Source organism: Polistes dominula, unplaced genomic scaffold (genome assembly GCF_049000335.1).
Source record: "Polistes dominula isolate Pdom_NZ unplaced genomic scaffold, Pdom_raw_medaka contig_32, whole genome shotgun sequence".
Taxonomy (NCBI): Eukaryota; Metazoa; Arthropoda; class Insecta; order Hymenoptera; family Vespidae; genus Polistes; species Polistes dominula.
In genome coordinates, this window is record NW_028300880.1 from 357,838 (window position 1) to 373,688 (window position 15,851).

General features: G+C 30.6%; 3 protein-coding genes and 1 long non-coding RNA gene across 7 annotated transcripts; 2 read left to right on the top strand and 2 right to left on the bottom strand.

Annotated features, from left to right (window-relative positions):
- LOC149033538 (uncharacterized) lies at nt 1–7,711 on the bottom strand. 3 transcript variants are annotated; one of them, XR_016177779.1, is made up of 5 exons: nt 7,562–7,711; nt 4,734–4,834; nt 3,836–3,948; nt 3,647–3,724; nt 1–138 (listed from the first exon to the last, which is right to left on the bottom strand). It is a non-coding gene; the product is annotated as an uncharacterized LOC149033538 (long non-coding RNA). The 3 variants fall into 3 exon arrangements; XR_016177780.1 differs by lacking the exon at nt 7,562–7,711 and adding an exon at nt 4,982–6,894; XR_016177778.1 differs by lacking the exon at nt 7,562–7,711 and having other exon boundaries at nt 4,734–6,894.
- On the top strand, nt 60–3,424 carry LOC107069749 (uncharacterized). The gene is made up of 5 exons (XM_015327305.2): nt 60–161; nt 335–489; nt 908–1,109; nt 1,232–1,314; nt 2,198–3,424. Exons 1-5 carry the CDS (start codon nt 117–119, stop codon nt 2,421–2,423), a joined length of 711 nt encoding a protein of 236 aa, XP_015182791.2. The 5' UTR covers nt 60–116; the 3' UTR covers nt 2,424–3,424.
- On the top strand, nt 7,040–14,491 carry prd1 (pleckstrin homology domain-containing protein pruning defect 1). 2 transcript variants are annotated; one of them, XM_015327415.2, is made up of 9 exons: nt 7,040–7,297; nt 8,543–8,738; nt 8,899–9,086; nt 9,601–9,795; nt 9,858–11,558; nt 11,646–11,870; nt 11,932–12,513; nt 12,590–12,709; nt 12,788–14,491. In XM_015327415.2, exons 1-9 carry the CDS (start codon nt 7,055–7,057, stop codon nt 12,902–12,904), a joined length of 3,567 nt encoding a protein of 1,188 aa, XP_015182901.1. In that variant the 5' UTR covers nt 7,040–7,054; the 3' UTR covers nt 12,905–14,491. The 2 variants fall into 2 exon arrangements, with proteins under 2 accessions (XP_015182901.1, XP_089031837.1); XM_089175711.1 differs by having other exon boundaries at nt 7,282–7,411; nt 8,882–9,086.
- On the bottom strand, nt 14,442–15,744 carry mRpL47 (mitochondrial ribosomal protein L47). The gene is made up of 5 exons (XM_015327418.2): nt 15,540–15,744; nt 15,288–15,455; nt 15,006–15,220; nt 14,767–14,926; nt 14,442–14,696 (listed from the first exon to the last, which is right to left on the bottom strand). The coding sequence occupies exons 1-5, from the start codon at nt 15,659–15,661 to the stop codon at nt 14,552–14,554; spliced, it is 810 nt and encodes a 269-aa protein (XP_015182904.1). The 5' UTR covers nt 15,662–15,744; the 3' UTR covers nt 14,442–14,551.
- Nucleotides 15,745–15,851: the final 107 nt, after the last annotated feature.

A 15,851-nucleotide genomic window follows, 5' to 3' on the forward strand; every position in this document is an offset into this window, starting at 1 on the left:
AAAATCGATTATCTTCCTCGGTAATCCATTTCTTCTTTTTTCTTTGTAGTCTTGACAGAGAGAAAAGTAGAAACGAGGAATTAGAGCACAGGTTGACTTCGTTGCAAGCAACATTAATGGAGAAGGAAACAGAACTTGCTGAAAAATCAAATAAACTATTAGTAAGTGTACGTTAAATAAACAAACTATGAAAGAACTAATAAATGAACAATAAATTGAATCGTCTTTTGCGATTTCTACTTTATAATTGTATTATGAAATAACGTAATACTAATAATTATGAAGTTATTCTACAGGCAATGGTAATTATATTTACAATGAACAATTATTTTAGGAAAATGACATTATAAATAAAATGGAAAATAGTAGTTCTACCACCGATATTGTAGCAACTGTGGAAAAGGGTATACAGAATTGGTCCCTTTGCCAGGGATGCCAGAACAAATTGGAGAGCTGTACACATGACATACCGGCCGTAGCAATTACAAGGTAATCATAGATTAACATTCAACTAATTTTATTAATTGGCTATCGAATGAACGACCAAACTATTATTATTTCCTTTGATACTCTGTTTATTTACTTACTAGCCGCGCGTAAACAGTTCATTAATTTCAATGAAACGATTAGATAACAAAAAAACTAATGGTATTCTAATTGGTAAATAAAATACAATTGTAAATAATATAACATTAAATCTATGAGCAATTTAATTTGACATTTATTCTTTTATACGATTTTTCCTATGATTTTTATATATCCTTTCACATTTCAAGAAAATCCTTAAAAGATTTGAGGGATACGTGCACATGCTCTTTCTTTCTCTTTCTCTCTGTGATTTATCCGTTCATGAGTGGAATTTTTAAAAGGACACGTCTCTTTCGTTCCGGTAACGTTAACCTCGTAGATCGGAGCTGGATATCCTAGAAAGGGACATGCAAGTCCTCAGAGACGCAGTGATTGCAAGGGAACAAGCTTGGGACAAAGCAATGGAACAGGAACAAACTTATCGTCAGCAAATACTCAGGCTAACATGTGAGACTATTACTATACGTCACATACAGGAATCACGTGAACAAGAATTAAAAACTATTAAGGATGTTTTGAAAGTAATTAAATAAAATAATAGAATAAAATTCTATTTCAAAACAAACAAACAAACAAACAAACAAAAAAGTCATAAAAGAAAAAGAAAGCGATTCATGAGACGGAAATAATGCATTGTTTTCAGGAGAGGGAAAACGACTTTAAGAATCTGCAAAAGAGAGAGAACAGTCTGAGGAAGATCGTAACAAAGCTTTACAAGCACCAAAGGTGAGAGAAATATTCGTAAAAATAATTCCCAACTCGAATAGGCGGTTGAGATTAACGGAAACTGTGCTCGGGCGTAAAATCGAGCGAAATTAGATAGCAAAGGACTTCCTGCTATTTCTATTTCCATTTCTATTTCTACTTCTATTTCTATTTCTATTTCTATCTTTATCCGTAACATTTTAATGGAAGAATTGCTATTAGGACGACTACTATTATTATCGTGATCATTGTTGTTAACAATGGCTTTTGTATTTCCACGGTGAATATTATTAAAAATGACAAAGCGGATTAGAAAATTCTTGTTCCTTTTATCAAGTTTTATAAAGATTTATAATACACTGTCTCATCATTTTGTTCACCGTTCTTTACGTAATTCGCTTTTTATTCGCATCTTTTATTTTCTTTATTTTTTATTTAAAAAGAATGAAAAGTAATAAAGATAACGTGAAGTGGTGAAAGCTAAAGTCGAAGAGTAATTTCTTTTTCTTTTATTTTCTCTCTTTTTTTTCTATTTCCTATCGCTTTAAGTAAGAAAGAAAGAAAGAAAGAAAGAAAGAAAGAGAGAGAGAAAGCTTCCGGTAATGCATACGGCACATTTTAGTAGTCTCATTTGCAAGCTCTCCGTAATGGAGCGTGTTTAATATTCCCTTCAATTTTTTCTTAATGACCCGTTTCTTTTACAACGTAAGTAATAACATTTTTTTCTCTCGTCTAATAATCAAATAACTAAACCAACCATTACAATTGACTCCTCCTATCTTATAATGCAACTGTACATTTACTGTTTGATTATTTGTTTATAAAGATCTCGTATCAACAAAAATTTACATAAATATTTGACTGTTTTTTTAGAAATATACTCTCGTGTTTTTTTTTCTTGCAGAGATTCAGAAGGGAATCTCGGAAATTCTCCGGCGTTAGAATTGACTGAAAAAGAGCAAAGAATGATCGAGGAGTGCTCGAGACAAGTATTATCCAGCTCGAAAGGAAAACAGAAAATAAAATCACGATATACAGTAAGTGAGAAGAATATGTCTACTGAATCACAACGTACGAGTCCTCGAAATAATAGTAGCAATAATAAAAATACGACTCAGGTTAAAGACTAATAATAAGATTTCTTAAAAAATATCTAATTTCAAATCTCAAGTGAGTTTTCTATGTCAATTTCGATCGTATTATTGTAACGCATTTATAAGAAATAAAAAAAAAGGGAAAGAAACGAAATATTATATTATTTGAAAGAGAGAGAAAAAATCGGAAAATTATAAAAATATAACATGGATATTATTTTAAATTTTAATACAACGTTTAAAACCATTGAAATAAATAATTTTCACGAGATGACTTTTTAGTTTCTTCCTTTTTTTCCCCCTTCTTTTTTTTTTTTTTTTTTTTAATAATAGAAAGAATGACCAAAAAAGTGCAAACTAAATATGAGAAAATAAGTTCTACGATCTTCCCCCTTGCCGATATTCAGTCCTGTTTCCTCGTGAGTAAACAGAGCAATACGCATATCTAACAAGGAAAAAGCGTATATGAGAGAAATAGTTTCTGGCCCTTTCCTAGAAATTGAATAATAGAATCTAGGAGAAGCTCGACAAGAATGCCAAACGCGTATAAAATATTATTCTCTTGTGTATGCGTGTCCAACGAGAAAGAGAAAGATGGAAAGACTGTGGTTACTTTGTTTGTTTCACTTTACGTGAGAAGTAAATGAAACTTAATTACATAATGTTTATACGAAAGAACGAACGCGTTTAATTTATCTATGACAAGTTAACATTAAATTTTAATGTAGTCCAACATTTGTAAATTAATACAAATGACATTTTGCATTTCTATACTTTTTACGTGGAATAAAAAATATGTTTATTGTTTTTTCCTAGTATTTCTTTTTCTTCTATATCCTAATTTTATATTCCACGTATCATATATGGAAAATAAAAAGGGAAGAACAGAAAGTAGCAAAGCTCCAGGCGCATCTCGTGTGTTTTGTTTCAACATCAGCTTCCAAATCCCACACATTTTGTCTCTTTTAAAACAATCAAGTTGAGTTCTTTGTTATAGAAATCACATTGAATATGTATGTTGTGTATCTATTTAAAATCTGTAAGTAATAACATAATATACTTGTGCTTCAATTTATTTAAAAATAGACAACATACAAAAGAAATGTTAACAAATAAAACAAAAATCTTACGAGCTGATGTTTTCATTGCAAACAATATCGATTATTTCTTACTATTAGTCTCTTTTGTAACATTTTGAAAGGAAAAAAAGACATTTCTAACATTAAAAATTAATATAAATATTGATTTAATTTAAATACCTTTGATCATTTTTATAGAAGAATCAAGATCGATCATTTTCGTCGGTAAAGAAGATCTCGTCTTGATCCATCTCCTCCCTAAAAAATTAAATTCATAATTGGAACGTTTCTGAGAGTAAAAACAATAACAAAGTATTAAATATAATTAATGCTAATAATAACAATTAATGTGTAACTTTCTAAAATTACCGGCTAATCTTGATGATCGTCAGTAAACTGGTCGATAAAAACGGATAATGCTCAGTAGGTAATTCTTTTTTCTAGGACTATCGTTTCGAATGGTAAAACAGTTAGAGAAAATCCTGGAAAATAATTTTTCCATTTAAATATTATTATCATTTTTATTGTATAAAAGTTATGATAGATATTTCATCAAGTCCATTCGTCTCCTCGTTTTATGCTCCAGTTAAAAAATAGTTTGATTGAAATGTCAAAAGGTATGCGTTTCGTGACAAGAAAGAAAAGAAGACAGGCGTAATGCATAATTCCTTTTCTTTAAAAAAAACAAAAAACGAAGAAAGCATATTCATTGTTTTTATGTTAAACAAATATAATAATTTATTTCAACAATGTTCTAAAGATGTTCGAAGAACATCTTTATAACACTTGTTTATTAAGTTGATCTATAAGAATGATATAATCGAAATAATAACGAAAAAACTTCAATTACACGTATAATTAACGTTGGAAAGATGTATCATGAATTAATAAAACTTTCTTTATTTGAAACAAATGAATGCAGGACCAAGTAGAATAATTAATACGTAAAAAAAAAAAATCTTTTTCCAATGCATAAAATTAATTTTTAATTGATCAATTATACCGTTCGAACTTGAAATTGAGGTTACATAATTAATTTGGACATTGATTAACATAACCTACTTGTTTTCATAAAAAAATTACCAAATTATCTCGATTAACGATAAATAAATATATAATAAATTAAGAACTATGTGTTTTTATCTTGTCTCGAAAGATACGATTTAACGGTATTGACAAGAAATGTATAAATAAATCTTATTATATGTTATAATTATTCGCACATGTATTAAACGCAATTGAACTAATAAATATAATATAATTTTACCATTAATATTGAAGGATTTGGATAAATGGTCTTGATAATCTGGAACTGTGAGGAATGGATTCAGGTAATGTGCTTCGGAAATTTATCAGTCGTTCTTCGTTCTTGAAACAAATATAACAATTAATTTCATTAAAATATATTTTTAATATCACAGCACGTTTATTAACGTCACGATAAAACTTGAGAATGAAAAAAAAGATATTGAAAAAATCGTCAACTTCGACCTCTTGTAACGATTTGCAACTTACCATTAATAACAAAAAAAAAAATGCATGACTTCTGCTATTAGCTTTCGCAGATAATACGAATAATATTTTTAATGGATATCAACATCTATCAGAATTTACTTTCCCTTCTTTATGTTCTTCTCCTTCGAACTAATTTATAACTAAATAATCTTTTCTAATAAATGCTCGATCGAAAATTTCCACCCTCGAGTTATGAGTAATTAACCGTTATTTTGTAACCGTTAACTAGTAAAGTTAATGCAACCAACCGTTTTTTAATATACACGGTGAGATAAAAAAAAAAGTAATACCAATCAAAATTCCCTAATTAGTCACTTTTATCTACAAATTACAAAATGTCTCTTCTTCTTATTCTCTGTACTTAATTAATTTTACAATACGTTTTAATGCACAGGTTTTATTTTTATTTAACAATTAAATTTGACGATATTTCAATAATGAGTAAACGACCTATATTTGTTTAATTATTAATTCCTGACCGATCACTAAAGTTAAGCACGTGAGCAAGGTTAGTAACATAACTAATGCGAAAAATAAAAAACAAATGCCATGTGCTGTTGACTTCAGAGGATGGTAAAAAGCGGTAAAATCTTTGCTAATTTGAATAAGTGCAAAATTTTTGCAAAGAAGTAACTTTTAATACTACTATTACTACTATTTTTATATTTCTATTTTTCAATTCGTATTTTTTATATATTATATTGTAAAGATATGAGATAATTATTTTATTTATTATCAACTCATAGAAGGAAGAGTAAACAAAACAATATTTCAATAATGGTTCGAATGGAATTACGCGGTTTTTTTTGTTTATTTAACAATGCACACGTACAAACCTTTCACTTTACCTTTCACTAATTCGAAATTGTTATCAAATAAAAATAGAATGATCTATTATTTCAAAATAGCTGGAAGAAATTCATTTTGGGTTGTTTATTTACCCGAGCGAAAAAGATTTCCAGTGTAAAGGGTTAAAATAATTAAATATTTATATTGTATTATGTATTTTTTAAATAATAACTACGGTAGTCAATGTTATCCAATATACCGGGTGGGTTAAAATTATGATCAATCAATATGTTAGTCAATCGATCAATTCTATTATAAATCTAATAATGAATTATAAAATCTTGTTTGTTCATTTATTGTTTATAATAAAATTAAAAAAAAAGAATTAATAATAATGTAATGGAGTGAATTTAAAATGGGTAAGACAAATTGTGCATTATTTCATAGTAACTAACAACTCTCGACATGCACTTGACCCTGAAGTTGTAACCCTTTCAGAAGGTACTTAAAAAGTCTCTCTTATGCAGCGCATATACATTTTATCTTTTGTGTCTTGTATTTTCTCGTTTCTCAACGTTTTATTCTCACTTATATCAATTGCAACATTTTTTAGAGTAAGAAGAAAATACCTTTTATAAAAATACAAGTAGGTGCTCGCAAAAACTCGAGATAAAACGTTCGCAAATTGGAAGTTCGCAACGAATAATATTTTAAATTTATACAAGGTAACAAGAAAGTATTTAAAAATGTGAAAAATTTTCAAAATATTATTATAAAAAGCAAGTAAGAATAATTTAATCGTGCAAAATACTCTATCATTTTTTATCTCACATTTGGGAGTTGATTTATTATTAAAGTTTTTTTTTTTTTCAGTGATGAGGATTCTACAATCATTAAAAAAGAAAAGAAATATAAATCATATTCGCGCTTGCTTAGAGATAATATGTTATCGAATAAAGCAGGAATTATCCACGACCTGTTGGCAAGCCCTCGACATTTTGTTCTGAATTTGTAATCTCTTGCAAATACGATTGCTGTGAGTATCCTTAACCCATTCTTCATCTCTCTTTATTTTTCAATTCGTATTTATATTATGCCGTAGTGATACGAGGCAATTATTTTACTTATTATCGATTTATAGATACTTAATATTTAAAAAAAGAAAAAGAAAAAGAAATAAAAGATAAATCGTTTTAAAGAGGAGTAGCAGAGTGGATTGAACATCAGTCGATCAGCGTAGTGAGTTCAAATTTAGCGCGCGACTTGCGCGCCTCTAAAAAATCAATGAGTCCAGCCGGCGAGGAGAGTTGTGCCAGCGCAATCCCTTCGAGTCGTATCGGAGACGTGCTCGGCGTGTCCCTTAGGAACTTAGCACTTTTACCTTTTAAATTTCTCTATTATCTCAACAAAAAAGATGTAACAACATCGAATTGCGAAATGCCGGGTCAGGAAGACATGGATCTTTGCACCGACAAAGTCCTATCCAAGAGTAGAATTCTTCAAGAATTAACAAAAGCCGTCAAATTGGTGAGTGTGTGTGTGTGTGTGTGTGTGCGCGCGTGTGTGTAATATAGCATATATATTACTGCTACTGCTGTTGGGAGTGCAATATGTGTATGTGTGAATGTGGTGTGTGTATAGGTAAAACTCTTTACAACTATATCTCCCTTTCCCTTTCTCTTTCCCTTCTCTTTTTACGTAGAAACGTGTCGTATGAATATCCAAGGCCATTTATGTATATATTCTTTATTCGCCACTCATTTATATATGTATATATATATTCCAGAATACCTATATACTTTTGCACAGACGCACACACATTCGTTTAGTATATCGAAGAGGAAAATCGACGTTTGACTCGCAATGCAAGTTAAAAAGAAAGAACAAAGCAAAGAGGAGTGAGAGAATTGAAAAGAAAAAAAGCTGTCTATCTCTGGATAGGTCTCTATTAGATTCTCCTTCCTTTTTCACTACTGTTCAGCCTAACTTTCACGCGCACAGTCATACAGGAAATGCAGTTTATGGATCGCCGCGCGAAAGTCTGATAAGGAAAATTGAGAGGATGACGTCAGAGGAGACTCCAAATTGATTCCTTGTTGTTAAATTCGATTATACTCCCAGGATAACAAAAAGGACGACACGTTGATATACATTTTCTTGGTTATCTTCTTCGTCGTTCTTTTTGTTTCATTAGATTTTTAATTAGGATGTCGAAAAGTTTAGAGAAATGTCAAAGATGACAGCAGGAGAACTGCTGATCATTACAAACACGCAGTACACGCGATCTTGTCAGCTAACGCGTGCTCTTACACGAGCAGACTATCGTTTAATGTTCATGTTCTTCTAATCATACTCGAGACTACTTTAATCTTCTATTTTGTTATCTTTATTTCTCAAGTCTATCGAACGATCGTTCAAACGTTATCGCGAATATTGAAGTCTCCTCTACTCAAGTTTCAGTCCTCTTTGTTTCGATTCGTCTGAGATACACAGCTGAAATGATTCCCGCGATAAGGTTCTTATAATTTTTGTTCTTTCTTTGAGATGAGTACATAGAAACGAAATTTAGCAACGTTCTGTGTCACGAGTAAATTAAGAAGAACACGTCGTGTCTTGGTTATTTTTATATTTGCATTTTATGCATTGCAAAACACATGTGTTATTTTAAGATACAATTGTTGGATCGGTTCTAAAAGATTTTTATATTTTGTATCGTCATTGAGTGTCCATTAGTTTTTAATCGTTAATTTCATCGTTATTTATGTCAATTAGGTATACGCTCAGAGTCTGTATGGTACCGTGGTCTTGGATGGAGAATCCTGGCTTGTTTATTGGCTAGATCGAGCACTGAGACATGGTTTACGCACAGAAAGACACGGATACTGGGGTACGGCAAGAGAACTAAGTCATCAGGATACTGTTGTAGTGATACATGCGCTCCAAAATGTACTAACTTCCATAGGAAAAGGTGAGTCTTTGTGAAAAGTGTAAATACACTTCATTGCAATTACATTCTATCCATCTTTTGAGATGGATTCAAGATATTTTTTGTTGAAAAACAATTATTGTCAAGTATCATGATACTTGACAATTGGAATATTCCAAAGAAAGTTATTTATATTTTGTAGGTAGAGCATGGTTATATCATACCCTCAGCGAAGGCAGCTTTGAAAGTTATTTAGCCTGCTTACTACGGGATACTAAAACCTTAAAGAAACAGTACCATACACATGCACTTGTTCGTGATGCAGATAAGACAAACCAACTTGTAAATCTCCTTGCTGGATTAGAAAATGTCTCCTTCACTTTACAACTAGTACGTATATTAAGATATTATTTAACGTTAATAGCAGATTTGAGATTTGTATTATCTTGTGTATGAGATAATTCAATTGTATATTTTAACCTCATCGTTATTTCTTTTTTTCCTACATTGTTATTTGCAACTTGGATAATCTTATTTTTCTTATTTTACAAGATAGCAATGTGTTGACTTAAAGTGGACGATGTTTTCCTTTAACCTGTGATGTAGTTTTTATTATATTTCCCCCATGCAGATATCAATATCACCCCCTAGTTACAATTATCTCTGTAATAAATAACTTATGTCTTGTTGAAAAAGTTGTATATAAGAACATATCTGCTTTTATAAATTATAGGGTCAATATGTTATCTTGGTATATAGTATATTTTTGCAATTAGAATATGATTTATATATATATTTATAATTTATGCTTGGAAAAGTTTGTGTTAATAAAAAAAAATAGTATATATCTGTGTTATAATATAAAAAATATTATTGTAAAATGAAATATTTATTTGAAATATAGGATGTGACATATTTGGATTTTTGCAATTATATGCCACAAAGGCCTATGAGCATAAACTCTTCTGGAACTGTATTATCTTTACATCTAAGATCTTCTAGTGTATGCTCGAGCTTAGCCTCTCCCGGAGATAGCGGTGTTGCATTCGATAGTGACATGGACCTAGCGAATGAAACTGATGCCAGCAGTTATAAAGAAGTAAGTTATCTTATATTTTTAATTTGACCCTGCATTTCTTTTAACACTGATACATTTTTTAGGAAGATTCTTCTATGGATGATATCCCAGATTATCGAAATAACAGATACAAAGTTATTATTAACAACTGTATACAAGAGAACAAGAATTTTAGCTCGAGTGATTCTAGCGAGGATGGAAAAACACCAATGCAGTCTCCTGCAGTTAGCAAATTTCAAAATGTGATTATGACAAAGAGCGACATAGCTAATCAAAATTTAACTAGAAAACTCGAAGATAACGAACTCAACTGTTCGAGTTTGGACACTTTGAAAGGCTACGATTTTTACAGCAGAAGTCTTGATACGGTTCACTTGGATGCTGTTAATAATAAATGCGATAATGGAATCAAAGAAATAAATAAAAGGAGCAGCTATTACGGGGACGGCAGTTATAGTTTCAAGAAGAACATAGATCCTCGTAATTCTTATGTGATTAATAATGATACTAATCTCTTGGAATTGAGCATGACCATTTCTGATTGTGATAATATAGAGCCTCCTTATGGTATTTTGAACACACTTAGTATGGCAGATGCTAGCATTCTGTCAACTTCTAGTTCTGAAGCCATAGTACAACGTAGACAACGTAAGAAGAAACGTGGTGAAAGCAAAAAACGTGTTAGTTTTCACGAAGATATTCTAAAATCAATTAAATTAGATGAAGACGAAAGCTTTGCTGATTTCTCCATGAGCTTTCTAACGCCGAACTCGATTCAAAAGAAGGATGCTCAGAAGGGACGTTACAGTTGGTGCGGCCACGGAGATTCTCCTTATGTTCAGAAAAGTACCAATACAAGAAACGCGCATTCTGATTATTATTCTTTTTCGTCTTCATCGAGCGTATTCGACAGTGATCTTGAGAAAAAAGGAGTAGAAAAGTTGTGCAACCAAACCTTGTGCCAGAAAAATTGTAAATGTTCTTGTGGTCTATCTTTACCAGAACGTGGTTCACCGGAAGGACAAGAGGATCCTGCTAAAAGTTTAAGACCAAAAATGGAGATAGAATTAGAAGAGAACGAAGCACAAGAAGCATATATCATTGAAAAACAATACGGCAATATTGTCGAAGATCCACCAGTAAAAGTAGAAATGCCAAGACCGTTAAACATTAAGAAATATGCCAGTTCTAGTGATTGGTCCGATGTAGAGAGCGTTACAACTTCCGATTTAGAAGAACGTAAGATTAATAGGCACTTAGCTTCGCCATCTAAAAAACGTAACATGACCTCGATATTAACGGGTGAAAGTAGCAATAAATTATTGGCACCTCCTTTACGACAAGCACCATCTAAAACGTCATTGTTGAGTAGATTTTTGAGATCTATTACGGAAAGAAAATTTGAAAATAAGAAAACAATAAAGCAACAGAAGGCTAATCCCTTATATATCAAGGGAGTCAAAGCTAATTATGATTCCTTCAAAGATTTTAATGATAATCTTGAGAGAGAAATACAAGAGAATGTTGCTGCAGAAAAACAAGAATTTAGCGGAGAGAAAATAAGCCTAAAATTGCGAGAAACCTTTAAGAAACATATTTACAGAGACAAGACAGAAGAATTGTATAAAGTTTATAAAGTTAGAAGTTCATACATGACAAATGGAGAAAGCAAGCCTATGATCGCGTTACTAACAGATAAAACATTATATTTAACTGGCTCAAAAATGGATCATTCGTACAGTAATCAATTCGTAATTCCTTACAACGAGCTAGATGTTATAATGGTAATGAAAATATATTATTATTTAAATCTCCACAATTTTTCTAATTAAATAATACACTCTAACGAAAAAATTACAATTTTTCTCCAGATTGGACCAAATGCACAAACGATTTTAATCTCCAACGCTGATTATGAGATGCAGTATTTATTTTCTACTGGCAATTCACAAACCACTTCTGAATTAATTACACACTTGGAAATAGCTATGAGAAGATCACCATCAAAACCTCAATTGCCAGCTGTAAAAGAACTAAGTTACGAAGACATGCATAATTTGAAGCAATCGATATTATCCGATACTGCTGTACATCCTGTAAGTAAATTACATTATATTATTAGTTAAATAATTTGACTAATTTTAATGTCATTCGTAGGATGAAAAAATAGAACATTACAGTCTTATTTATATGGAGGATGAACACATGTCTCCTCCAAGTACACCATGTGGACCTACCAAGGAAGGAGATCTTATGTTTAGACCTCATACTTATCAGCAAATACATCCCAATGCACCAATAAATCCTTGGGAAGCTGGATATTTTGTTCTTAAAGGCGGTGTAGTTTACATGTTTACAGATTCAAATCAACGCCTTCCTAAACGTGCCATTCCATTAAAAGGTGGCCTGTGTCAAGGTTGCAGAAGAATTCCCAACTCACATAGACCGCATACATTTGAAATACTTTTGAAACCAAACAAAGCGTTTCAATTTGCTGCACCAGATGAATATGTTGCTTCTGAATGGTTGCAAAGTTTTGTCCAGAGTGCATCTGGTTTATTTGATTGTTCAGATAAGAGGGAGCCTATGCCTTGTAGTCTTATCACGACTACCAGACATTTAGTTGCTATGAAAGAAGTATATCCAGGTACTCAACGCAATCAAACATTATCCTGTGCTTCTGTGGAAGATTTAACAGCATTCAGAGTACCCTTACCTGAACAATCTTGGTGTATATTGGTAATTATACTACAATTATTACTTTCATTTTATTTTTGACAATGTTTCTGTTACTTATGATATTTCAAATGTTTAGGAATTCGCATGCCGGGAGGTTCACGAAAGTAGCGGTGATTGGGTTATATATTTTACTAATTATACAGAGCTCTGTACCTTTAGAGAGATATTACAAACATTATGGGCCGATGCGGATTTGGTATGATCATTATTGATGCATATATAAAATGATATTGTTTGATTAACAAATACTTAACACTTTCTTATGATATTTTAGGGTGAATTTCCTATGGTTACGCTTCCTCCAGAAGATAAACTTCATCGACGCTGTTCGGATGCTAGTAAAGATTTAGAATATGCTTGGCAATATTTATTACCGTCAACAGTCGAATAAACAGTAAAGTGTATCAATAGACACACGATAGAAATACCTTTAAAAACAAATATTTTACTTTAACTCCTGATAAAGAAAAAAAAACAAAGAATTGCATATTGATAACCTACAAGGTAATATCGAAAAAATCGAAAATAATGAATTTTACTTTTAATGGTATAATACACTACACGTTTAAGTGTTATGTTACTAAGAAGTAGCATACTATACTGAAATTACAACGTACATGTTATATTTTAGTTTTAAATTAAATTGAAAATTTGAGTAATGTATTAAATGTTTAGGTTGCCTGATTTTAACTTAGTAATTTTAAATGATATTAATTAATTGTGCCACGTGCACAAAGTGGTGCAATTTATTGTCTCTTAGTATAAATTTTCCTAATTATTTACTAGTAATTTATATTGGTATGTGAATTGTAATATATTGGCAATTGTGAAGGATTGTGTTAAATCACATGTATGAGTGTCTATGTACTCACATTTATCTAAGAAAATAGGATAATGAATATGCACTAACTGCAATGAAAATTAATTATCTTTGAGAAAATGTTCTCTAAACAAAAAAGGGAACAGAAATTATAAGCTTAAATTAAATTTGCAAAAATTAATCTAATACTCTGTATACCGCTTGATATACGATGAGTATATAACGAATGATTAACATTCCTAATACAGGTACAGATAACAGAGCTTTCTAATCTTATTCTTACAATCGTACCTTCTTATTTACAAACGCTATTGTATAATATCTTAACTTTTCATTAGGTTATAATTTTCCACGAAGATTGCTTGAAACATTTAAAAATGTAAAGGTTACGTATATGATCTCAAACATAAGATTTAAATGCTTTACGTTAACGCTATTGGATTAAATGGTTTAAGAAAGAGACTTCACGAATCATTATGGAGCTGTAATGGTCAAATCTTGTGAAGTATCGTGGCAAGACAAATAATAAAACAGTTGTATATTATTAAAATTATATAGAGTGCATATATTCATAAAATTATAAACGACTATATAGTTATGACTACCAGCAACACACTAAAAGGCACATGTACCTTCGTCGAATTCTAAAAAGTAAGTTATGTAGGCAGCTTTTTATTTGTAATTGAAAGAAAATAGTTAATATTCAATTCTATAATTTGATAATTTTGTAGTTATCTAATAATCTATTAACGATTAATTATTAAAATGTTCACCATATTGTTTTTTATATTGTCGATGTAGATTTAATAATATCGTTTGATTTATGTGATACGCATATTATATATCCTAGTAATGTTAATTTATGCATCGTATTCTATTGTTTTTTTTTTATATATTATTTTCTTTTATGTGGAAAGCATACAGTAATAGATTTTTTACATATTACAGTCATCTAATATTAACATTTAAATCTGTGTACTTTCTACATAAATTTTTATTCAACAGAAATACTATATCAGTTTAAAACAAATAAAACTATTCCAAACTAGTCAAATAAATGAGCCTGTTACATTCCATAATCATTCGTAAGAATAATTTTTTATCAATGTTAAGTGATACTTGATTTCATTAAAAGCAACCTTGACACAAGCCTAACAATTGTTTTATCTATAATACACATTTTAAGTTTTTATAGATTATATTTTCATAAAATAATCATTATTCCATTGGTGTAAAATGTCCTTGTGCTTTTCGTCTACGTTTTGCTTTTTCTATGTCAACTGATGGATATTTCTCCTTCAATGCTTCGATGTCTAAATTTGGGAATCTTCTGAGCAGCACCATAGCTTGATTAAACTCACGACTAAAGAGATGAAAAAATAATTAATCAAATAAATAATTACATCATATGGGGCAAAACATAATAAACATACTTTCTTGCTCTGCGCTTAATATTCCATAATTTTTCTCTATAAAAGCGCAAAAATCTTTTTACTGCGTAGCCACCATACCCAAACTGGTGTGTTTTATGCCATTTCTTGTTCATAAACTTTGGTATAAGATATTCACACATACGGTAATAAGATCTAAGTCCTGTAAAAGATAAAACACTGTGAAATTGATTTTGATACGAATGAAACTACAAATGAAAGTTTTGCTATAGTATACCGACCGAGTGGACTGTATACAAATTTTCCTGGACGTTCTCCTGTTTCTCCGGTTTCAAGTAAATGATAAGCTTTATTTCTTTCACGAACAACAGTTTCTAAATTGCCCATACTCATATCAACTTTATCAATACGTTCAGGATTTGGAAATATTTCATAGGCTCTTTTGCATGCTTCTTGCATCGTTAAGAGCATGTTACGCTCTTTAATTAAAACGAACCTGGAATTTCTTGAATTAAAATTGCTAGTTATTAACATAAATTTGATTATTCAATAATTATATTTACCATAACTTGTGAAGATCTTCATTACTTTTTAATCTTAATTCATCTAGCCTCCATTCACGTCCAACTTTGACTGTATCTTTGCCCCAATTTTTTTCATCATCAAAAAATTCCATTAAACCATATTTTGTTGAAGAAGTATGTAAAAATACGCTTGATTGTAAAGGTAACCTATATTAATTAGAAAATATAACAATTACAATTTATTATAAAGAATTATAATTAAATGAGTAAATATGATAGATGGAACATAACCTTCGAAAACATTGAGTATTAGAAACTAAATTAGTATTGACGGATAATGACATATTAGAAATAAGTTTTGCAACATTATTCACAGATTTTGAAATTTGCATAATTTTAGTTAAAGATGCCATTTTTTAATTAAATTTCAATTAAATTATTTAATGCATCTGTTTACACCACATACATTTATTTCATTATTTAGGCATGTGGTGGCACTTCTGTAAGAAAGTGGGAGCCTTCGTGCGCATGCGCATGTTGACTTCACAGCTCGACAGTGATAGTTTCCATGGATGTACCTATGTGTAACAGTAGGTGCGCGTA